Genomic DNA, 25,040 nt, shown 5'->3' with positions numbered 1-25,040 from the left:
AATCGATAGCTCTTGATGAGCTGATCAAGTATATGTCATCCATTTTTTGGTACAAAAATTTCTTCATGAAATAAACTAGTTTGAAAGTTTCAAGGGGTTGACAACTTCAGTAGTTGGGTACACACTGAAACCAAAAATAGGCCGATACATGTAGGGGACTAAGAGTCCCCTTGTAGGGGACTAGGGGACTACCCTAACTATACATGTTAGGGTAGTAAGACATGTAGGGGACTTGTAAGGAAAGGTCGGCTGTTAGCTCATAATCATCTTTGGCAGTGAGGGGTTTGCAAATTTTGCTATTTGGTGTACCTATTATTTGTTTCCAGTGTATTTGATGGTAAGACCGAGTTGGTTCCAGTGGTAAGACATGTTGGGGACTTGTAAGTAATAATCGTCTGTTAGGCTACAATCATCTTTAGTGAAGAGGGGTTTGTAACTTATACTAGTTGGTGTAACCTACCTATACTCACTGTAACCTAGAATTAAGTGTTTACGCAACGGGTACAAACGATAACGTAAAACAATGAGGCAGTTTCGTAATAATTAATTGAGTGTCATCTATGGTATTTTGATCTTGAAAAGTTACGGATAGCTTTATAATACCAACTAGATCATATAAGATACTGTTTCAAGTTTTCATCCGTCACGATGTCTACGATTGATAAGGATAACGTTCAACTGGCTGCAAAGTCAATTTAGTCCCTTCTTTCGGTATTATCGATAGTAAAACAGTTCAAAATAGGGATGAAACCTTTTTATTGACAGTATCGATAGCTCGTGATGAGCTGATAAAAAATATGTCATAGTAGTTTCTTCATAATTAATAGTGTCATTTATGGTATTTTGATCCTGAACAGATAGCTTTATAATACCAACTGGATTATATAAGATATTGTTCTAAACTTTCATCCGTCACGATGTCTACGATTGAAAAGGATAAAGTTCAACTGGCTGCAAAGTCAATTTAGTCCCTTCTTTCGATATTCTTTTGTTATTGTTGTTTTTTCAACGCTGAGGAATAGCCTTTGATCATGTGATTACTGATCGTGTTCTTCTTTGAACATAACATTTTAAAAGCTTCGATAGGCTGACAACTTCAGCGCTTAACCGATAGCAAAGAAACAAAACCAAAGTGTTGCTCTCGCAACACTTTATTCGGTGAAGCCGGACAAAGGTTGCCGCAAAACTTCACGTTGCTCAGGCAACGTAGGTCTAATTTAATCTGTTCTGTAGATTTTTCCACTCCCCTTTCGAAGTTTCTTACGAGTTAGAGTTGCCATTCCTTTATCTTACCTAAGTTACCAAAGATAGTCATATAACCGTAGAAGGTACTTATGTCTTATACGAGAAATACCCTCGTAACTTGTATCGCGAACATGAGACAGTGCCCGTTTTTCACGGTGTTAGCACTTGACAATTAGCTACGGCTCGGTGGAAAAATACATTGTAGCTATTTTTTAATAAAATGTTTAGTTGGTATTTTGGTTAGGTTAGGTTAGTTTAGATTACGTATTTAATATAATACGCTCTGGGTGCCCTCCCCCCTCCATAATTCTTTGTTGTGGGTTATAGCCAAAGCTAATTGTCTAGTATTAAAACCGTGAAAAACGGGCGGTGTTTCATATTCGCGATGATAGTCCTCGAGTGTGTTTCTCCCATATAATATAAGTACCGTTTTTATATACTTCCAAATTTGGTGCAAAAAATCACTAGAATCTGATGATTTTCATTTTCACTTGGTGGCAGTTCTGCTAAAAAGTGAGACTTGTTAACACTCAGAGCATGGCTATTCGCTTCAAAACATGTATAATAAGCTTATTAGTTTATAATAAGCTACCGTATTAGTTTTACCTAAGATGACCTTTAAGGTAATATTCATGTAGGTCTTGTATGATGATTCTTTAATTTGATAGGTAATGTTCAGATATATAATATCATCTATATATATAAAAATAAGTTGTCTGTCTGTGTGTCTGTCTGTCAGGTGACGTCATGTTTCTGTGTCGACTGACGTCATGAAGTTAGTTGTCATTTTTGCTATGACGGTGACGTCATTAAAGATATTTGATCATGAAGTTAGTTGTCGTCATTTTTGCTATGACGGTGACGTCATTAAAGATATTTAAGACATATATGTTCACGTAGAAATCTATTAATGTTTAAGTTTAAAATGACTGATGAACTTACAATGGCAAAAGCCGATGAAGATGCTCAAAGAGTCTATGCCAAAAAACTTGCTGCTGATAGAGAAAGTCAGAAAAGAAAGCGTGCCGAGGAATCGAAAGAACAGCAAGGAAACAGGCTTGAGGCTGATAGAGAAAGAAAGAACAGAAAGCGTGCCGAGGAATCAAAAGAACAGCAAGGAAACAGGCTTGAGGCTAATAGAGAAAGAAAGAACAGAAAGCGTGCCGAGGAACTACCAGAGCAAGGCGAAAGCAGACTTGCTGCTAAAAGAGAAAGTGAAAAAAGAAGGCGTGCCGAGGAATCACAAGAATAGCAAGAAATCAGGCTTGCTGCTGATAGAGAAAGTAAGAAAAGAAAGCGTGCCGAGGAATCACAAGAACAGCAAGAAATCAGGCTTGCTGCTGATAGAGAAAGTAAGAAAAGAAAGCGTGCCGAGGAATCAGAGCAACCTGAAAGTTATCGCCTGGCATTCAGGTACAGCCCAGTCGATGATTATAGCTTGAGTAGATGTGTTCAAATCGGGACAATATCTAAAATTTGTCCCTATTGCAAGGCCTTGAAATTCAATGGTGAAACAATGGGAATGTGTTGCGCCTCAGGAAAAGTTAAACTTCCTCTATTGGCTGCACCACCAGAGCCATTGAAGACTTTCCTTACTGGAACTACGTCAGAATCTAAGCGTTTTTTGTCAAAAATCAGAAAATACAACTCATGTTTCCAAATGACGTCGTTTGGAGCCCAAATCGAAAATCCAGATCAATTTATGTCTACTTTCAAAGTAAAAGGGCAAATTTATCATAGAGCAGGGTCCCTTCTACCATTCTCAGGCGAGAATCATAAATTTGTACAATTGTACTTCATCAGTGATAGAAATTCTGAATTGAATGCACGTTGCGAAATTTCTCCCAACGTTGAAAGGACAATCGTTTCCCAATTGCAACATCTTTTCCACGAAAATAATAATTTAGTGCGTCTGTTCAAAACAGCCATCGATTTGATGCCTACTGATACGCATAAAATTGTTATTTCCGCTGACAAAACGCCTCCTGGCCAACATGTGCGTAGATACAATGCTCCAACTATCGACGAAGTGGCAATCGTTATGGTCGGTGATCAGTTTTTACCTCGAGATATTATTCTTCATAAGCGAAACGCTCAGTTGTTAAGAATTGCTGAAACTCATCGATGCTACGATGCCCTACAATATCCTATCATTTTTTGGGATGGAGCCGACGGCTATCACTTTAATATTAAATAGATGAATCCAGCCACTAACAAAGAAATGAATAAGAAATGCAGTGCAATGCATTATTATTCCTATAGACTAATGATTCGGCAGGATGAAGAAAATTATATTTTAAAATGCCGTGAATTGTTTCACCAATTTGTCGTTGATATGTATGCTAAAATTGAATCAGAACGTTTGCTATATATCCGTCTGAATCAGACCAAGCTCCGCTCTGAACAATACATTCATTTGCAAGATGCAGTTATAAATGACGGTAATACCACAAACGTTGGAAGATTAACAATTTTACCTTCGTCATATGCTGGCAGTCCCCGTCATATGCATGAATATGCTCAAGATGCTATTGCGTATGTTCGTCTCTATGGTCGTCCAGATTTATTTATTACATTTACATGTAATCAATCTTGGGACGAGATACTGCAGCTTTTGCTTCAAGGACAATCGGCGGTTCATAGGCATGACATTACGGCCCGTGTCTTCCGGCAAAAGTTGAAATCACTGATAAAGTACATAGTAAAACTTGAAGTGTTTGGGTCAGTGCGATGCTGGATGTACTCAGTGGAATGTCAAAAACGAGGTTTGCCACACGCACATATACTAATCTGGCTACATAAAAAAATTACTTCGAACGAAATTGATGATGTGATTTCCGCTGAAATACCTGATAAAAATGTCGATAAGGGGTTACATGATATTATTGTAAAAAATATGATACATGGACCTTGCGGTGCACTGAACGAAAATTCACCATGCATGAAGGTGCACAAAGCAATATCCTCGACTTTTAGTATCCAACACAATTACTGGCAATGATGGTTACCCACAATATAGAAGAAGATCTACTGAAGATGGCGGTAAAACAGCAATAATAAAGAAGCGTAACGGTACCACCATCGAAGTAGATAACCAGTGGGTTGTTCCATATTCCCCATTATTATCAAAAACATTTAATGCACACATAAACGTTGAATACTGTAACTCCGTAAAGGCAATCAAATACATATGTAAATACGTCAACAAAGGCAGTGACATGGCAGTTTTTGGCTTGCAGCCCGAAATCAAAGATTTCGACGAAATCGTACAATATCAGGCTGGAAGATACATAAGCAGTAATGAAGCTGTTTGGCCAATTCTTTCATTTCCGATACATGAACGTAGTCCAGCTGTTGTTCACTTAGCGGTACATTTACAGAATGGTCAACGTGTTTATTTCACGGAAACCAACGTGCAACAAAGAGCCCTGAATCCACCGGATACAACATTAACAGCTTTTTTTTCGCTTTGCAAAAATGATTCTTTTGCAAAAAAACTGCTGTATACTGAAGTGCCTTCATATTACATGTGGAATAATAAAAATAAAGTATTTGAACGTCGAAAACAGGGTAAGTCAGTCGACGGCCAACCTACCATCTTCAAAGATACCACGATAGGAAGACTACACCGTTCACCCCAATCAACATGAATGCTTCTTTCTACGCCTGCTTTTGGTGAATGTACCCGGTCCGACATCCTTTGAGTATTTGAGAACTGTAAACGGTACTATACATGACACTTACCGTAGTGCATGCCAAGCTCTGAATTTATTGGAGAATGACCAACACTGGGATAACTGCATCAATGACGCGTGCGAAACGTCAACCCCAAGTCAAATTCGTGCATTGTTTGGCATCATTTTAACAACTTGCTCTCCATCAGCTCCTACAGAGTTATGGGAAAAATATAAGTCAAAAATGTCCGAAGATATACTCCATCGAAAACAGTTAGAGACGTCAGATATGACTTTTGATTTTACATCAGAAATTTATAACTACACTTTAGTTATTATGGAAGATTTGTGCATACGTATGGCAAACAAACCTCTTCAGGATTTGGGAATGCCTTCACCTAACCGTATCGCTGCTGTTTCGACATGTGTAGAATTGGATCGTGAACAAAGTTACAGTACGAGTGATCTATTGTCGTATGTACAAAATAACATTTCCAAGTTAACGTCGGAACAAAAAGACATTTATGATACGATAATGCATTGTGTCGATAACAACGTTGGAGAAATTTTCTTTTTGGATGCGCCAGGAGGTACTGGTAAAACGTTTGTGATAAAACTGATTCTGGCATCAATTCGATCAAAAAATGATATAGCGTTGGCAATTGCGTCGTCCGGAATAGCCGCAACATTGCTGCCTGGTGGAAGAACTGCTCATTCCGCTTTGAAATTGCCTCTGAATTTGCGTTCTACAGAAACTCCCACGTGCAATATTTCCAAATCATCTGGGATGGGTAAAGTATTGCAGCAATGCAAACTTATTATTTGGGATGAGTGCACAATGGCACACAAAAAATCGCTCGAGGCTCTGGATCAATGCTTGAAAGATTTGAGAGGGAAGTCGAAACCCTTTGGCAGCAAATTAATATTGCTTGCGGGAGATTTCAGGCAAACATTACCTATAATACCTAGATCAACTCCTGCAGACGAAATGAATGCTTGCCTGAAACATTCTAATCTATGGGCACACGTAAAAATATTAAAATTAACTACAAATATGCGTGTCCGATTGCAAAACGATGACTCTGGTCAAACATTTTCAGATCAATTGCTGGCAATTGGAAACGAAAAGCTCCCAGTAGACTCAATTTCAGGACGTATACAACTACCTGCTGATTTCTGTAATTTAGTGACGTCCAAAAATGAATTGATTGAAAAAGTATTTCCGAATATTCTAAAAAATTATAAAAATAATAAATGGCTAAGTGAAAGAGCGATTCTCGCACCCAAAAATATAGACGTCCACGAAATCAACAATATTGTTTTGACCAAGATTCGAGACCAGGCAGTCCTTTACAAGTCAGTCGACACAGTTTTGGAACCAAATGAAGCGTAATTATATACCATAATAATACTTCTCTATTAACAGTTACTGCAGTACAGTGGCTGTAGCACTTTCAATCTAAACAGAAGGATTGTAGTTCGAATCGCTCTGTAATAGGCTAATAGCACCACATTTATTTCACATTGAGCGATCGATTTCCCTGTTTTCCTCTTTGGAAAAAAACAATGATGATAACTTAAATATAATGGTTTATAATATGTATATAATATTATAATATTATTATATAATGTAATATTATAATTATACTATATATAATATTATATTGTAATATGTTTTATACTCAGAGCAAGACTATTCGCTTCAAAACATGTATAATAAGCTGTATTTGCCAGGCTTTAATATTTTTATTTCTTTCTGACACACCTGGTTGATGATACTCAGTACACTCTAGTGAGAGCATTTGCAACGTGAAATGGATGAATATCCTGTTGCACAGTTTCTGAATTTGGATCAAACTGATTACTAAGGAGACATGGGCTATTATACATAGACCTAAAATTTACCTTTTATTGCCCAATATAAGTCATTAGCATTAACAAGATAGAGGAAAGGACCAAGGATGGAACCTTGTTGAATTCTAAAGTAAATATCTGTCTTAAAAATCGTACCCTATATCAAAGGAAAACTGGATGGACAGTGAAATATAAAGTAGAGGAGATATAGACTAACAAAATAAAATTATTTGTTTTTAAAATATCAATTGAGAAAAATTGATGTAAATGTGAAAAATTCTAGTATTTTTTTTTTATTTTTTTTCTGAGGTTCTGTTTTCATATGTTCGAAACGAAAGATTTTTATTTAAAATAACCCGGGTTTTCGCAAAAATTGGTTGTGTATTTTTGAGAAATCAAAATATTAGTAGCCTGGCCGAAGAAGATTCTTTTTTTTTATAAAGAAAAGTTTCGTGTACACAGATAAACTAGAAATCAAGTACCTGTTTTGGACATGGAGACAGAAATAAAGTGAAGGGAGGGGACAAGGTGGCCTAAGGCCCGGAAATGAAGAAAAAAAGAGAAAAGAAATGGCACAAATTGTAAATTCAGAATTTGTTGAGGCAGGGAAACACAGTTCCAACATTCCCTTTCTTGTGTTCCTGCTTGGCATGATGACTTACATTCTTTTCTTTGATTTTAGTTTTTACAGCATTGCCATTGCGCAGAGCACTTTTGAAATGACGTCATTATATCTAGTTGAATATTTGGAATGACGTGAGCATAGATGCAACTATGACGTCATTTATCACTTATAAGGAGGTTTCATCACTGAAAATCAACATTTTAAGATGATAAACTCAACCAAGAACATATGTGAATTGAGGCCTCAGAGGCGATTTTCATTTTCTGACATCCAAAAAAATCCATGGGAGAATGACCCAGTGATTTGGTCAGCCCTTCCTAGTTTTGTGCTTAAAGATGAAAAGAACGAAAGTTTCAGTGAAAAAGACGATGGAAATGTCCCAGTAAATTTTTTAGCTGAAGTTAACAAAGAATATGAAGCAAAAGGAATAAAGGAAGTTAGTGATCAACCAATACATGAGGAAGCACTAAAATCCTACAAAAATCCTGGTTCTTCAAAAAAAGCACCTGAAGTACGTAAGACTGAAATCATTGCTGATGACCCATTTTATCCTGCTTTTATGTTAGCATTTGACATAAAAAAATTGGAGAATAAAAAAAAGCAGATGCAGAGGGAGATTAGCGCCGATATTGCTAATAATGAGGGTGTAAGTCCGAATAATAAAAAGACAGCAAAGAAGGAGAAGAGCGACAGAGATGACTTTGGACTGACAGGCGCGAAAGTAGTTTCTGAGAAATCACTTTCTGAGAACCAAGGAGTTTTAACCAGTGAAGCCACTTTAGTGACTAGTGAAGAAAGCGACATGCAAGAATCTTTAATTAATTCAGGTACTCCCGATCACCTGTCAAAAATAAAGGATGATGACAATGTCAAAGACAATATAGTTTCAGAAGAAGAACCGCAGAGAGGAGAAAGGACAGCAAAGAAGGAGAAGAGCGACAGAGATGATTTTGGACTAACAGGCGTGAAAGTAGTTTCTGAGAACCAAGGAGTTTTAGCCAGTGAAGCCCCTTTAGTGACTAGTGAAGACATTGCACAAATCATGACAGGTAGCGACATGCAAGAATCTTTAATCAATTCAGGTACTCCTGATAACCTGTCAAAAATAAAGGATGATGATAATGTCAAAGACAATATAGTTTCAGAAGAAGAACCGCAGAGAGGAGAAAGGACAGCAAAGAAGGAGAAGAGCGACAGAGATGACTTTGGACTGACAGGCGTAGAATTAGTAGAAAATAGTGAGGCTGAACAGGTTCAAACAAATGATGAACCCAACATGGAATTGGCGAAAAAAGTTTGCTCTACAGATCTAGCCTATGTGAGAAATATATGGCAGTCAGAGATGGAAGCTGCATATCTTCAGGAGAATGTAGTCCCCAAAGATGACAAAAAAATAATAGACGATTCTGCGACTTCTAACAAAAAAGGAGATTTCCCTATCCATGTAGAAGGGACCAAAATAAAATCGCAGCCAGGACTTCTTGGTGCTTTGGAAGAAGAAAATGATCATTTAGGTCTTCAAAAGCAGTTGTTACAAGACAAGTCTTCCAGATCAGAAGACTCATTTACAAACAACAGTGACAATGTTCATAGTGGAAAACGTCAGCATTCAATATGGTTTCGCTTTAAAAAATATTTATCAGACAAGCTAGGGAGTAGTAGATTGGCACAAAATCAGTCTGGTAAAGTAAAAGGAGGAAAGAGTGATGACGGAAAGTCAAGCTCGAATGGAGACGAAATTCCTACTCAAGAACTAGGGTTAGGAGCCAACTATGACGACGCATTTTTTCCCAAGTCTATTGGAAATGAGTCAAAAAGAGATGAAATGCGTGACCGCTTATTTTCTATTATTAATAGTTGTAAATCAGCTGCAAGTAATCAACAACTGGCCATTGGTGGAGCTGCTGGTTTGGTTATCCTATCAGCTCTTCTTTACAAGAAAACTCGATAGAATTAAGCAGAATCAGATCAACATCAATAAAAAGAAAACAGAAGAATATGCAACTGTGCCAGAGAATGGATATATATATATCTTGCATAATCAAAAGTACGTTTTGCTATAGAGTGATATTTTATGACGGGAGTCTAATTAAGTTTGAATGTAAATTTATGTATAAAGTTTCCAATAAAAGTTTCTATGGTACTTGTGTATTCTATGAGAAACACACTTAAGAAGTTGTATCGCGAACATGAGACATTACCCGCTTTTCACGGTGTTAGTACCGGACAATTAGCTTTAGTTCGGTGGAAAAATACATTGTAGCTATGTTTTAATTAGATATTTAGTTAGTATTTTGGTTAGGTTAGATTAGTTTAGGTTATGTAACTGGATGCACAGTGAATAATAATCTTTTTCGGGGAGGGGGGGGGGGGTAAATAAAAAGAAAATTAAAGGGGAGTTTTGGTTTCAGGGAGGATCCTTCCCCTTCCACCCTGTTTACTTTCCTGAGACCGGTCCTTATTATTGTCAAATTCATGATATTGGCTTACTAATTTTGAGCAGACCATTCAATATTTAAAGTGATTTTAAAGATTCTGGGGTAAATGGAGAAGAATTACGACCAAACATATTAATCGTTCAAAAACAGTGAATCATGGGTTTTGAAAGGGGGCAGGGGGAGGAGCAATTGACCACCCCCTTAGACTTTGAAAAATACCTTCTTATTCCTATTTCACAGCTATTTTTTATTTTAGTTATGGGCTTTGGGGACATAGGACATTTTACTTTTAGGGATATGAAGACAGAGATAAAGTGGAGAGATGGGACCCAAGGCAACCTAAGGCCCAGAAATGAAGAGAAAAGAAATGGCACAATCGTAAATTTGGAATTTTTTGAGTAGGGGAACACGGTTCCAACATTCCCTTTCTTAATCATGATACATTACATTCATTTCTATGGTTTAGTTTCTACAGCATTGTCATTGCGCGGAGCACTTTCAAAATGAAGTCATTATACCTAGTTGAATTAGAAATGAAGTGATCGTAGATGCAACTATGATGCCATTTATCACTTATAAGGAGGTTTCGTCACTAAAAATTAGCATTTCCAGATAATAAATTCAGACAAGAACATAAGTGAACTGAGGCCTCAGATGCGATTTTAATTTTTTGGGAATTTAAAACCTATGGGAAAATGAGCCAGTAATTTCGTCAGCCCTTCCTAGTTTCATGCTTAAGAATCAAAAGAACGAACCTTTCAGTGAAAAAGGAGATGGAAATGTACCAGTAAATTTTTTTACTGAAATTTACAAAGAATATGATGGAAAAGGAACAAAGGAAGTTAGGGATAGATCAAAACATGAGGAAGAACTAAAATCCTACAGAAATCCTAGTTCTTCAAAAAAAGCACCTAAAGCAGCCTAAGTAAGACTGAAATCATTGCTGATAACCCATTTTATCCTGCTTTTATGTTAGCATTTGACATGGAGAATAGAAAACAAGAGCTAAGAGCTCATATGGCATGAGCTCTAGCAAAATTCTAAGAATCAGTAGATTGCTTTAAAAGGAAAATCAGAGGCTTAATGCCGGTCGGGATTTAAAATAAGAGCTCTGAGTCACGAGGTACTTCTAAATATCAAAATATCTCTCCCTTCAGTCCCCCAGATGGTCGAATCGGGGAAAACGGCTTTATCAAGTCAATTTGTGCAGCTTCCGGACATGCCTACCAATTTTCATCGTCCTAGCACGCCCAGAAGCACCAAACTCGCCAAAACACTGAACTCCACAACCTAACTCTCCCAAAGAGAGCGGATCCAGTCCGTTTACTTCAATCACGTATCTACGGCATTTATAAGCGTTTTCCAAGATTTCCGGTTTCCCCTCCAACTCCCCCCAATATCAACATACCTGGTCGGGATTTGAAATAAGAGCTCTGAGACACGAGTTCCTTCTAAATATCAAATTTCAATAAGATCCGGTCGTCCGTTCTTAAGTTAAAAATACCTAAATTTTTCTGATTTTTCCAAATTAACAACCCCTAGCTCCCCCAAAGAGAACGGATCCGTACCAATTATGTCAATCCCGTATCTATAACTTGTGCTTATTCTTTCCATCAAGTTTCATCCCGATCTCTCCACTCTAAGCGTTTTCCAAGATTTTAGGTCCCCCCAACTCCCCCCAATGTCACCGGATCTGGTCAGGATTTAAAATAAGAGCTCTGAGACACGATATTCTTCCAAACATCAAATTTTCACTACGATCCGATCACTCCTTCGTAAGTTAAAAATACCTCATTTTTTTCAGAATTAACCCTCCTCCCCCCAACTCCCCCGAAAAGAACGAATCCGCTCCAGTTGTTTCAATCACGTATCTAGGACTTATGATTATTTTTACCACCAAGTTTCAACCCGATACCTCCACTCTAAACGTTTTCCAAGATTTTAGTCCACCCCCCCCAACTCCCCCAAGTGTCGCCGGATCTGGTCGGGATTTAAAATAAGAGCTCTGAGACACGATATCCTTCCAAACATCAAATTTCATTAGGATCCCATCACCAGTTCGTAAGTTAAAAATACCTCTTTTTCTAATTTTTCAGAATTAACCCTCCCCCCTCCGCAACTCCCCCAAATAGAGCGGATCTGTTCCGGTTATGTCAATCACGTATCTAGGACTTGTGTTTATTTTTTTCCCACCAAGTTTCATCCCGATCCTTCCACTCTAAGCGTTTTCCAAGATTTTAGGTTACCCTCTCAATTTCCCCCAATGTCACCGGATCCAGTCGGGATTTAAAACAAGAGCTTTGAGACACAATATCCTTCTAAATATAAAATTTAATTTAAATTTCATTAAGATCCGATCGTAAGTTAAAAATACCTAATCTTTTCCAATTTCTTAGAATCAACCATGCCCCCCAACTCCCCCAAGCAGGGCAGATCCGTTCCGGTTATGTCAATCACATGTCTAGGACTTCTGCTTATTTTTCCCACCACATTTCATCCCGATTCCTCCACTCTAAGCGTTTTCCAAGATTTTAGGTTCCCCCCTCCAACTCCCCCAAGTGTCACCGGATCTGGTCGGGATTTAAAATAAGAGTTCTGAGACACGATATCCTTCCAAACACCAAATTTCATTAGGATCCCATCACCAGTTCGTAAGTTAAAAATACTTCATTTTTTCTATTTTTCCGAATTAACCGGACCCCACTCCCCCCCCCCAGATGGTCAAATCGGGAAAACGATTTATTCTGGTGTGGTCCCTGACACGTCTACCAAATTTCATCGTCCTAGGTTACCTGGAAGTGCCTAAAGTAGCAAAACCGGGAGAGACCGACAGAATTTGCGATCGCTTTATGTCACTTGGTTAATACCAAGTGTCATAAAAAGCCGATACAGAGAGAGATTAGTGCCAATATTGCTAATAATAAGGGTTACTTCCTTTAAGCAACCATTACTTGTATGTATCACTTTCTGAGAACCAAGGACCAGTGAAGCCAGTTTAGCGACTTTAAACTAATATTGCTAAACCACCTTTTTTCGAGTTTTGCTTACATGGAAAAATTGGAAATCGCTAATTTTAATTTTATTTGCCAAATTTTCATATGAAAATGTTTCACAAACTCCAAGAATATCCATACCCAATTCAAATAAAAAAGAATTACACTTGCACCTTGCCTGCTCCTCCATCCACGACAGTTCCAAAAAGATATTCTCTTCATATTTAGGTTTTTATAAACCATTCATGAGAAAACAAATATGTATTTGGGCGGGGGGGGGACTAAAAAAAGCGTCTGAAATTTCACTAATATCATGGGCTAGGGGCGTTTGGAATATCTTACTAAAAAGGGCTGAATTTCTTTCAAATTCTTCCAGCTTAGATGTAGGGATCACGTGAACTTGACTAACAATTATCGTGTATTGACCTCACGCCAAGGAATACTCCCCCATGCCTTAAATGGGTCTATTCTCGCGGAAGATATCATGTGATATCTCTCAACTCTCGTAATGTGAGATAGCGAAAGAATAATTAATGAAGAAAAATAAAAAAAAGAACCTCAAAGAAGAAAAACACAACTTTTAGATAAAGACAAACAGAAACAGCAATCGGTATAATCAGCAGAAAACATACAGTGTAACGACGCACGAGGGTAACCAATATTCTCAATCAATTATTGTGTTGCGAGAGCAACACTTTGGTTTTGTCCAAGGTTTTTTTTTCCTATGCCGCCGTTCTCGGCTTATTCCTGGAAACTGGTAAGGGTCTAACCTGTGCGGTTTTTACGGAAAGTCTGGACCTCAGGCCGGATTGATGACTATGGCATTACATTTTGGAAATCACCGCAGAACTCTTGCCTGGGGCCAAAAAGGATGGTTTTGCTTGTCCACGAGCCAGAGACTATGGTGTGCGAAAGCTCCGTTCTAGCAGGCAAGCAGACAGGCACCACTTTCAAATTGAAGATGGACCAAAATCTTTAAGTGCTTAATATATGCGGCAGTTACCCGGCCCCACAGTCAATATATCTTCTTTGAGTGATGAATAGAAAAATTTACAGAAGCAAGAAAGCGGCATTTTCCTATGGGTCCGAAAGTGCTGCCGTGATTTCGGCTGGGTTTATCGTTTGTTTTTTCGGACTTGGGATTGAGGTAGAGAAATGTTATCAGATGTACCTCTTAAACTTTAAAAGTTCTGTCCTTGCTAAAGAAATTGGAGCTTATCCTTTGCTCCTTTTTAAGTGGTGACGTTAAAAAGTTGGCCTACGGCAAAAAAAAATCAACTTTCGAACTAAAACAGATAGATTTTCGACGGCAATCGATAGCTCTTGATGAGCTGATCAAAGTATATGTCATCCATTTTTTGGTACAAAAATTCCTTCACGAGATATACTAGTTTGAAAGTTTCAAGGCGTTGACAACTTCAATAGTAGGGTACACACTGAAACCAAAAATAGGCCGATACCGATTGTGAGACAAGTAGAGGACTTGTAAGCAACAGTCGGCTGTTAGACTATAATTATCTTCGGCAATAAGGGGTTTGCAACTTTGGCTAGTTGGTGTACCTATTATTTGTTTCTGGTGTATTTGATTGTAAGACCAATTTGGTTCCAGTGGTAAGACATGCAGGGGACTTGTAAGTAATAATCATCTGTTAGGCTGCAATCATCTTCAGTGAAGAGGGGTTTGTAACTTTTGCTAGTTGGTGTAGCCTACCAATACTCACTGTAACCTAGAATTAAGTGTTTACGCAACGGGTACAAACAATAACGTAAAACAATGAAAGCGCTGAGGGGTTTGTAACTTTTGCTAGTTGGTGTACCATACTCACTGTAACATAGAATTAAGTGTTTACGCTACGGGTACAAACGATAACGTGAAACAATGAGACAGTTTCGTAATAATTAATAGAGTTTCATCTATGGTATTTTGATCCTGAAAAGTTACGGATAGCTTTATAATATCAACTAGATTATATAAGATATTGTTCCAAGTCTTGATCCGTCACGATGTATACGATTGAAAAGGATAAAGTTCAGCTGGCTGCAAAGTCAATTTAGTCCCTTCTTTTGGTATTATAGCTCGTGATGAGCTGACCAAAGTATATGTCATCCATTTTTTGGCACAAAAACTCCTTCATGAGATATACCAGTTTGAGGATTTCAAGGGGTTGACAACTTCAGTAGTAAGCTACACACAGAAACCAAAAATAGGCCAATACCAACTGTGAGACATGTAGGGGACTTGTAAGGAAAGGTCGGCTGTTAGCTAATAATCATCTTCGGCAATGAGGGGTTTGCAAATTTTGCTATTTGGTGTACCTACAATTTTTTCCAGTGTATTTGATGGTAAGACCGAGTTGGTTCCACTGGTAAGACATGTAGGGGACTTGTAAGTAATAATCGTCTGTTTGGCTACAATCATCTTCAGTGAAGAGGGGTTTGTAACTTTTGCTAGTTGGTGTAGCCTACCCATACTCACTGTAACCTAGAATTAAGTGTTTACGCAACGGGTACAAACGATAACGTAAAACAACGAGGCAGTTTCGTAATAATTAATAGAGTGTCATCTATGGTATTTTGATCCTGAAAAGTTACGGATAGCTTTATAATACCAACTAGATCATATAAGATACTGTTTCAAGTTTTCTTCCGTCACGATGTCTACGATTGATAAGGATAGCGTTCAACTGGCTGCAAAGTCAATTTAGTCCCTTCTTTCGGTATTACCGATAGCTCGTGATGAGCTGATAAAAATATTTCATAGTGGTTTCTTCATAATTAATAGTGTCATTTATGGTATTTTGATCCTGAAAAGTTACAGATAGCTTTATAATACCAAATGGATTATATAAGATCTTTCATCCATCACGATGTCTACGATTGAAAAGGATAAAGTTCAACTGGCTGCAAAGTCAATTTAGTTCCTTCTTTCGATATTCTTTTGTTATTGTTGTTTTTTCAACGCTGAGGAACAGCCTTTGATCATGTGATTACTGATCGTGTTCTTCTTTGAACATAACATTTTAAAAGCTTCGATAGGCTGACATTTTCAGCGTTTAACCGATAGCAAAGAAACAAAACCAAAGTGTTGTTCTCGCAACACTTTATTCGTTGAAGCCGGACAAAGGTTGCCACAACACTTCACGCTGCTCAGGCAACGTAGGTCTAGTATTACCGTTTAAAGTGGGTATGCAAATTGTAGTACTATGCCATGCTCTTTATTCGAGCCAGCAAAATATACTTCGAGATGGCCAAAAAAATGATTAGACTCTTATTTAAAATTCTTTGTAGTTCGTCATTTGAGCAATACAATTTAGCAAAAGGCAGGAGGTGGAGATTGCAATGGAGCGGGCTAGTCTCTCATGGTTTATGGATGTCGTATCGTGTCAGTAGATTTGGAAAGAAACAAAAAAAAAACCATTGCTTCCAAACCCAATTTTACGGTTTGTAAAAATCACGCCGAACTTTTGGGATTAGAACTCCGTTCGATGCCACCAATGGTTTTAGTAGAATAATTCTTTTAAGTGTAGTCTTTCTTAAAATACCAAGGATATCAAAATGAAAACATTTTTTGTCCCCTGGCCCCATTTTAGGTCTATTCACACCTTAAAACCGGGATTCTCTACGATTCTTTTGGTTCTCACAAATTTATGAAGGTGGCAAACCATGTGTATAATTTCATGAGTGTTGCCACGTCAAGGCGTGAAAGCAATAATAGGAAACCAATCTGGTAAATTTTGCAACGTTTCTCGTCCAGAAAATTTAGAGGTATTGCAGAAACCTGCAAATAATCATTTCAGAAATACAAGTCTTAATTTTTTTTTTTTTTTTTAATATCTCAGGAGGTTAGCATCACACAGTATTTCCTGTTTATGTGATATAGTTTTGTCTAATTGGTTGTCATATATCAATATATGGAGCCAAACAGGGTGATATTTCACTAGACTACTGGGTTATCTTTCAGTAAATGGTTTTATGACATTTGAATTCGCTTGGAGTTTTTTTCTTTTTGTGTCTAAAGCAAATCGGTGAATTTAATATTTTTTACTTTACGTGATGCAAATTAAGTAATAAAAAGATACCTTTGGAGTCAGAAAACAAGAGCTAAGAGCTCATATGGTATGAGCTCTAACAAAATTCTATGAATCAATAGATTGATTTAAAAGGGAAATCACAGGCTTAATGCCGGTCAGGATTTAAAATAAGAGCTCTGAGTCACGATGTCCTTCTAAATATCAAAATTCATTAAGATCCAATCGCCCATTCGTAAGTTATAAATACCTAATTTTTCTAATTTTTCCTCTCCCTTTAGCCCCCCAGATGGTCGAATCTGGGAAAACGACTTTATCAAGTCAATTTGTGCAGCTCCCTGACACGCCTACCAATTTTCATCGTCCTAGCACGTCCAGAAGCACCAAACTCGCCAAATCACTTAACCCCTCCCCCCAACTCCCCCAAAGAGAGCGAATGAACTACGGTTACGTCAATCACGTATCAAGAACATTTGCCTAATCTATCCACCAAGCTTCATCTCGATTCCTCCACTCCAAGTGTTTTCCAAGATTTCCCCCTCGAACTCCCCCAAATGTCAAAAGATCTGGTCGGCATTTGAAATAAGAGCTCTGAGACATGAATTCCTTCTAAATATCAGATTTCATTAAGATCCGATCACCTATTCGTAAGATAAAAATGCCCCAATTTTCACATTTTCCAAGAATTCCGGTTTCCCCCTCCATCTCCCCTCAGTGTTACAGGATCTGGTCGGAATTTAAAATTAGAGCTTTAAAGAACAAGATCCTTCTAAATACCAAATTTCATTAAGATCCGGTCATCCTTTCGTAAGTTACAAATACCTCAATTTTCAAAATTATCCCCCTCCCAACTCCACCAAAAAGAGCAATCTGGTCCGGTTATGTCAGTCACGTATCTTAGACAGGTTTTTATTCTTCCCATCCAGTTTCATCCTGATCTCTCCGCTTTAAGTATTTTATAAGATTTCCGGTCCCCCAACTGCCCCCTCCCACTGACGCTGGATCCGATTGAGATTTAAAATAAGAGATCTGAGTTACGAGGTTCTTCTAAATATGAAGTTTCATGAAGATCCGATCATTCCTTCGTAAGTTAAAAATACGTCATTTTTTTCTAATTTTTCAGAATTAACCCCCCCCCCCCAATAGAGCGGATCCGTTCCAATTATGTAAATCACGTATCTAAGACTTCTGCTTATTTTTCCCACCAAGTTTCATTCCGATCCCTCCAATCTAAGCGTTTTCCATGATTTTAGGTTCCCCCACCCCAAACTCCCCCCAATGTCACCAGATCCGGTCGGGATTTGAAATAGGAGCTTTGAGACACGATATCCTTCTAAATATCAAATTTAATTTAGATCCGATCACCCGTTCGTAAGTTTAAAGTACCTCATTTTTTCTAATTTTTCAAATTTAACCCCCCTCCAACTACCCCAAAGAGAGCGGATCCGTTCTGGTCATGTCATTCCGGTCATGTCCGGTTATTTTTCCCACCAAGTTTCATCCCAATTCCTTCACTCTAAGCGTTTTCCAAGATTTTAGGTTCCCCCTCCCAAATCCCCCCAATGTCACCAGATCCGGTCGGGATTTAAAATAACAGCTCTGAAACACGATATCCTTCCAAACATCAAATTTCATTAAGATCTGATCAACTGTTCGTAAGTTAAAAATACTTCAATTTTTCTATTTTTTCCGAATTAACGGGCCCCCACTCCTCCCAGATGGTCAAATCGGGAAAACGACTATTTCTGATTTAATGTGGTCCGGTCCCTGATACGCCTGCCAAATTTCATCGTCCTAGCTTACCTGGAAGTGTCTAAAGTAGCAAAACCGGGACCGACAGACAGACCGACAGAATTTGCGATTGCTATATGTCACTTGTCACTTGGTTAATACCAAGTGCCATAAAAATAAGGATTCACTTTATATGTGAATACAGTTAAAACACTAAGGGGGTAAATGTAAGAAAATAGAACGATTGGTCTCTCCAAAGAAATGTTCTCATAGGCAATTCAATTACCTAATAATTTGGAGTATTGATTCCTAAATAACTTTAATAATGACTATATTAATGTATAGCTTAGATTTTAAGCTATTCAGTATACTTCTTTTCGTTCCCTATTTGGTAGCAAGATGTTAGGGTTATACTCTTTCATAACTTCACTGATTCAGACACTGGTTTTTACTCGTTTTTTTTTTACCCAAGCAAATTCAGTCCCAGATGTTGCATACAAGTCCAGTGGACATTGTCCTTCACGCATCAACCCAAAATCTATCCAATTCTTTCATCACTTAGTTCTATGACTTATCTACCTTAGTTCTGCCCTGGGAATGACGCAAGGATGGATGATTGATAAACTTATCTGTCAACAAGTGAACTGACATGATTTTTATACAATCCTAATAAGGGTTTATGCAGATTTGGCTCTCACTCAATCGGACTATCTGTCTCGGCTTTTTCTACAATTAGCCATGGCTTGATCCCCACAACTACTTAATTTTAATCCAAAATCAACTTGAATAATTCAAAATTCAAAGTCATATATCGATAGGTGGAGTCAAACAGGGTGATTTTCCACTAGGCAACTGGACTATCTTTCAATAAATGATTTTATGACATTTGAATGTGTCCTGTCTTGGAGTTTTTTCTCTCTGTGTCCAGAGCAAATCGATGAATCTAATATTTTTACTTTAAATAATACAAACTAAGTAATAAAAAGATACCTTTTGAGTCAGAAAAAATGAGGATTCACTTTATATGTGAATAAAGTTAAAACACTAAGGGGATAAATGTAAGAAAATAGGACAATTGGTCTTTCCAAAGGGATGTTCTCGTAGGCAATTCAGCTAACTAATAATTTGAAATATTTAGCCTTAAATGTCTATATTGATGTATAGCTTAGATTTTAAGTTATTTAATGATTTTTTTATATTTCTTTTCGTTCCCTATTTGGTAGCAAGATGTTGGGTTTATATTCTTTCATAACTCTACTGATTCAGTCACTGTTTTTTACCCGGTTTACTTCCAATTAATGGTAGTATCTGGGTTTTACTATAGCATTCACGAAAGTTATGTTTTCTAGAGCTCTATGATAATATCTTTTCTTAGCTCATTTCCTGCATATTTTTCTGCACACTTTTCCCTGGTGCAGACTAAGTGCTAAAACTACAATACTGCACATAGAGGTGTTTTTCATAAAAACTTAATTCTCAGTTTTTCCTAATTTTCTAATGCGTATAAGTTTGTCTAAGTTTCTCCATTTAACCAATTTAAAGAATAAGATATGATTTTTGCTGGCCTTTGTACTTCAAGTTGGAAACATGTTCAGGTTATTTTGATTTGAAACCTAGAATATGTCCGAGAAGTTTTGCAGGTACTTATATGATATATGCCCTACCTACTGTTCTTCTAATATATTTCTCTGACACTCAATCCTAATGAAATATATCAAAGTGAGATAAAAACATAATAATTTAGAAAAAAAATTGGGCTATATATTGGCACATTAGGGGATGGGGGGAAAGTGTAGCGGGTCTGCATGCCTAATACGTTAGACACAATTAGTCTGCGTATTATGTAGTAAGAATTGTTTTCTAACTTCACACTGTCCAAATACCTTCCCCCCCCCCTAGTGTGCAAATATATAACCCAAATTATATATTTTCCATCTATTCTGTCACTTTTCTTTGTTTTGTCTCACGCTAAGCTGAAAGAAACTAACGAAAAAAAAAAACGGTTCTATAATGGGTCATTGAATGAACGATTTGAGCGGCAGGGCGTATATATTACAATTACCATTTTGCAGTATTCACAAATGGAATAGTAATTTTCTTTACATGAAGGTGTGGAAGGAAATATAATTACGGCTACTACTACTACTAACAACTTATCGCAGCACAAAACCGCTTAAGATCAACACAGCTACTGACACTCCTCCTCCATCCCAATCTATCCAAAGCCCTCCTTGTATATTATTCAATACCTTGTATAGTATTTGAAGGGCCACCCATAGGGCTTCTATCTTTCAGGCTCATGTTGAACCATTAAGCCGGTAAGGTGGGATGGGGAATTTTCTTCAGCTTCAGTCATAGTACAATCTGTACTATCATCAGAAAATCTTTTATGAGGGGTTAGATATGGATTCATCCCATGCTCCTGATTTACCACCCCTCTTAAGAAGCTATTGGACTGATTTATTGACATTTAAATAAGGGAAATTAAACTTGAAATTTAAGTGTGATAAATTTGAAAAGGAGCCCATGAGGCTGAGATACGGAAAAGCAGAAAAAAGGGAAATACTTTGCATTTAAATTATATGCCATTTAAAAATATAACTAAGTCTTCTCATACAGAATTTGAAAACCCTTTTTTAAATAAATATGCTACTTGAATGAATGAGTGATCAGAGAAAGCAACTATTTAAGCATAGTATTTAATGTTAAATTTTTGTATCATGCTATTCTTTCTATTATTGTTATTCTTTTTATGCTCAGTTGATAGCTTTTACAAATGATTCAGATTACAATATTCGATGAAATTAAATCAAGAATTAAATTTTTGCCACTCTTCATTTCAACTATTTATGACTGCCTTCATTCCAGTATATTGGAGAAGGAGCTTGACTCATGATGCGTAAGGTAGCTTCTTGTATTAAGGTTGGGAACATCGTTTAAGCGGAGGGGTCAGGGCTAGTGACCCCTTTTAGTTCTCAGATGGTTTGTGACTTTATGGACTCGGGCGAGGCAGCAAATACTTTGGCAAAATGGTATTTTTTTATTGAAGCAATAGTTTTCTCTTTTCTTCTTTTTACAAATTGAAAGTCTCCACAGTGTTGCCAAAATTGTAATTTTGTCTTTGTTGTTTTTGTTCAAAAATTGCAGGTTTGTCTTGCCTTCTAATGGTTGTTTCTTTACTTCAGAGATAGCAGTGTTCCCATGCTTTGTTTTATTTACTGATGTTTCAATTTCTTCAGAGCTGTCTCACTCTTAAGGTTATTTATCTTCGAAATGGATTTATGCTAATAGTTTGACTTGATCGTGTCTGTCCTCACAGTAGCAGTCACACTATATGTGACTAATTTATTTATTGCCTGATTGACAGTCAAGTGGTAGGCTCAAACAAGTGCTGTTGCCATTCAACCTCTGGACTTCGTTTAGGACACAGTAAATACAAAACTGCATTTTGTAAATGAATAAACAAAAATGAATGGTTTTGCTGCTGCATGAACAAAATGGGATAGAAAAAATATTTTTCCCAAAGTTTGGCCCGAGTACTTCTCTCCCTGGAAGTAGTAGGAGGGGAGTGCGATTATTTGGCCGTAAAACACACTTTACGTTTAGACCCATATTTTCTCTGTTAACAATTTCACGATCCCCTCCGTAGATGTCTGGAATGCGTGTAGTTATAAAGAGCCTTAAAACCTTTTTCATTTTCTTCATTTTTTTTTCCTTTTTTATTTAACTATTATCTTCTTTTCCAGTCTACGACAACGAGTCAACAAAGCAGTTAAGCATTGTTGGCAATGCTACATACACAGAAGAAGAACAGAAAGTGTTAGCTAAAACATCACTTATAAACGGGCGAGAGTACCTGCCATTCATATCAGCTGATATCAAAGAACGATTTAACCTAACTCTACCATTTACAGACAAAGATGGAACTTTAGCTCTATCCATAAAGCAACAGAAAAATTTTTCAAAATGGTGCCGTCCTGAAGAAGTTATAAAGGATCCTAAAATAATTGATCAAATAAATTGCTTTACAATAAAGCAAACAATTGTGTCGGATTGTTCTTTTGTGGCGTCTCTGGCTGTCTGTGCTCAGTATGAACGGCGATTTAAAAAGCGTGTGGTCACGACAGCTTTATTCCCAAAGAATAAAAATGGAGACCCTATCTATAATCCACATGGTAAATATATGGTGAAGTTGAACATCAATGGTATACCCCGAAAGATTATAATTGATGACTACCTGCCGGTGGGAAGGAATAACGAACTTTTGTGTTCATTCTCCTCAAATAGAAGCGAGTTGTGGGTATCCCTTCTGGAGAAAGCCTACATGAAAGTAATGGGTGGCTATGATTTCCCTGGGTCGAATAGTGTAAGCTTTCATATTTTTCTATTTCTCTCTGATTTCTATCTCACACATTTTCCTAAGGCATTCCTCTTGTAAAAATAGTTCAGACTGTGCTTTATATGTTTTCTGTTTTTCATAGTGCTAAAAAGTCTAAAACATAATTTCTAAACGGACAAAGCATGATATAATATTCATCGATTATATTCTACTCTTTGCTCAACGTTTTCTTTTTAGTTTCAATTCTAGATTATGCTTGATCATGTTTATCAGATTATCACATTCAAATTGCTCAAGATTTGTTTAGGATTTAATGTTGGAATTTTATTCTTGAATGGTATTTAGATAAGATTTATTAAAAAAAAATCAATCTATTACAAGCCCTGATGGGCTGGATTTGCATGAATTCAGTTTAATATTGCTAAATTTTTAAGATGTCAACCTATCTTATCATTCTGGCTCTGCTAACTCATGTTGGTGCAGAGATAAAGTTTCTTCTCGGGTAAACCCGACAATCTACAGAAAAATATATTTAAGCCCTTGCCCTTTTTCTGGTTGTTATGCTATCTGTTTATGTTAAAGTATCAGTACTATACAGGTTCGTTGGTATTACCTGCTTATCACAGAGACTTGTCACAGTCCTGAACCTCCTCTAAAATTTGCAACCTCTTGATTACTTCTTAATTTTGTCCAATTTTACTATCGATTTGCATACTCGGTAATATAAATCTGTGTATGCATACGTTAAATGAAAGGGTTTGAATAATTAAAAGTAAAGTGTGTTTGTCTTCCTTTAGGAACGCTCAAAATAATTCTTGGTATTTTAGTGTAAACAAGTAATTTTGAGGGTAGTAAATGAAGAGGAGCCCATTAGAACGTCCGTACAGAACTTTCTATTGGTGAAGTGAAATGTTTAAAGGCCAAATTCACCAAACCTTTTGAGTAAATAGTGGAGACATATAAAAAAAAACATTAATTACCTTTTAATATGCCATTCATCTTGAATGGGGGAGGGCAGGGTTTGTCAGTTTTTGTTTTGTTGTTTTGTTGTTTCGCTTAAATTTTGAGTATGGAAATAGTTCTCAAGTACATGTTTGTGTGGAATGCTGTGTCAAATATTCGACTCAGTCATATATTCTCAGTATCCTTCAACCTTTTTTTTTGAAAAATGCAAGAAATGTTTTCTTGGCCCTAACAAGAATCTACCACTTTCGAAAAGAACAGTCCCTTCATGATGGGTGCTTTTGTCCTTAATTATTGTAATCTAACGAAATTCAAATTTAAATTAAATTTCTGAAAATATTTTCACCAGAAGGTAAAGAGTCTATCAAAACTTACAAACAGAAGATATAAGCAGGACTGATACCTTCCCGAATACCTCGATACTTGCACTTAAGTTAATTTGAGTAATTCTAAAGACTTAAAAGGATGTAGTTAAGATGATTAATGTATTTTAAAACATTTGAGCTAAGAATTTTTCATTCTTACTAGAAACGCTATATATTACGCTAAATGCACCTAATTGAGCGCATTGATTCACTCAGGTGTCTAAGCATTGAGAAAGAAACACACTTGAAAAAATGTGTTATTTTGATCGAAGTGCAAGTTTTGGTCTTGTGAAAAGAGAGGAGAGTTAGGGGATGTCAGACCCCCTCATATTATAGTTGAATTCTGATTTTTCGAGCTGCAACGTTACTTTTTACTCTTAAAAAAAATGAAAGACTAGAATGTCGTGTCTCTAGTATCTAGTATACAGCTCACGTCGCTTTTTTTGCTCTTTTCGATTCCGTTCCGTCGAATGAAAGAACAATCATATAAGCTAATATCCTGCAAGGGGTAACATTGCAGCACCACCCAACTGAAGTGAGGTTCCATTTCTTATTATCCAAAGACCCAGCCGTAGCGATTGAAGCGAGCGTGGAGAGGCAAATAAAGTCGATGAAGTGGGATTTTGAGCACATAAGCTAGGTTCAATTGGACTATGATTGCGGTCTATTCAAGCAGCTAAAGCTATCTTTCAGATTTGTATTTTTTTCTGGAAAGCATCAAGTATATTTCTCTCAATGCTTTGATGTCCCGTGTTTCAGAGCCACGCTTGATCGCGCTTATTACC

General features: G+C 37.1%; 1 protein-coding gene across 2 annotated transcripts in view; it reads left to right on the top strand.

Annotated features, from left to right (window-relative positions):
- Positions 1 to 25,040, top strand: part of LOC136039380 (calpain-7-like) — a 67,381-nt gene that overhangs the window by 20,815 nt on the left and 21,526 nt on the right. For both annotated transcript variants that reach the window (XM_065723056.1, XM_065723057.1), the window contains exon 4: positions 22,335 to 22,954. In XM_065723056.1, coding sequence (XP_065579128.1) covers positions 22,335 to 22,954 — 620 coding nt within the window. The remainder of the gene's footprint in view (positions 1 to 22,334; positions 22,955 to 25,040) is intronic.

Source organism: Artemia franciscana, chromosome 19 (genome assembly GCF_032884065.1).
Source record: "Artemia franciscana chromosome 19, ASM3288406v1, whole genome shotgun sequence".
NCBI classification, from domain to species: domain Eukaryota; kingdom Metazoa; phylum Arthropoda; class Branchiopoda; order Anostraca; family Artemiidae; genus Artemia; species Artemia franciscana.
Note: the sequence above shows the minus strand (reverse complement) of the source record. Positions and strands in the feature narration are given on the sequence as shown.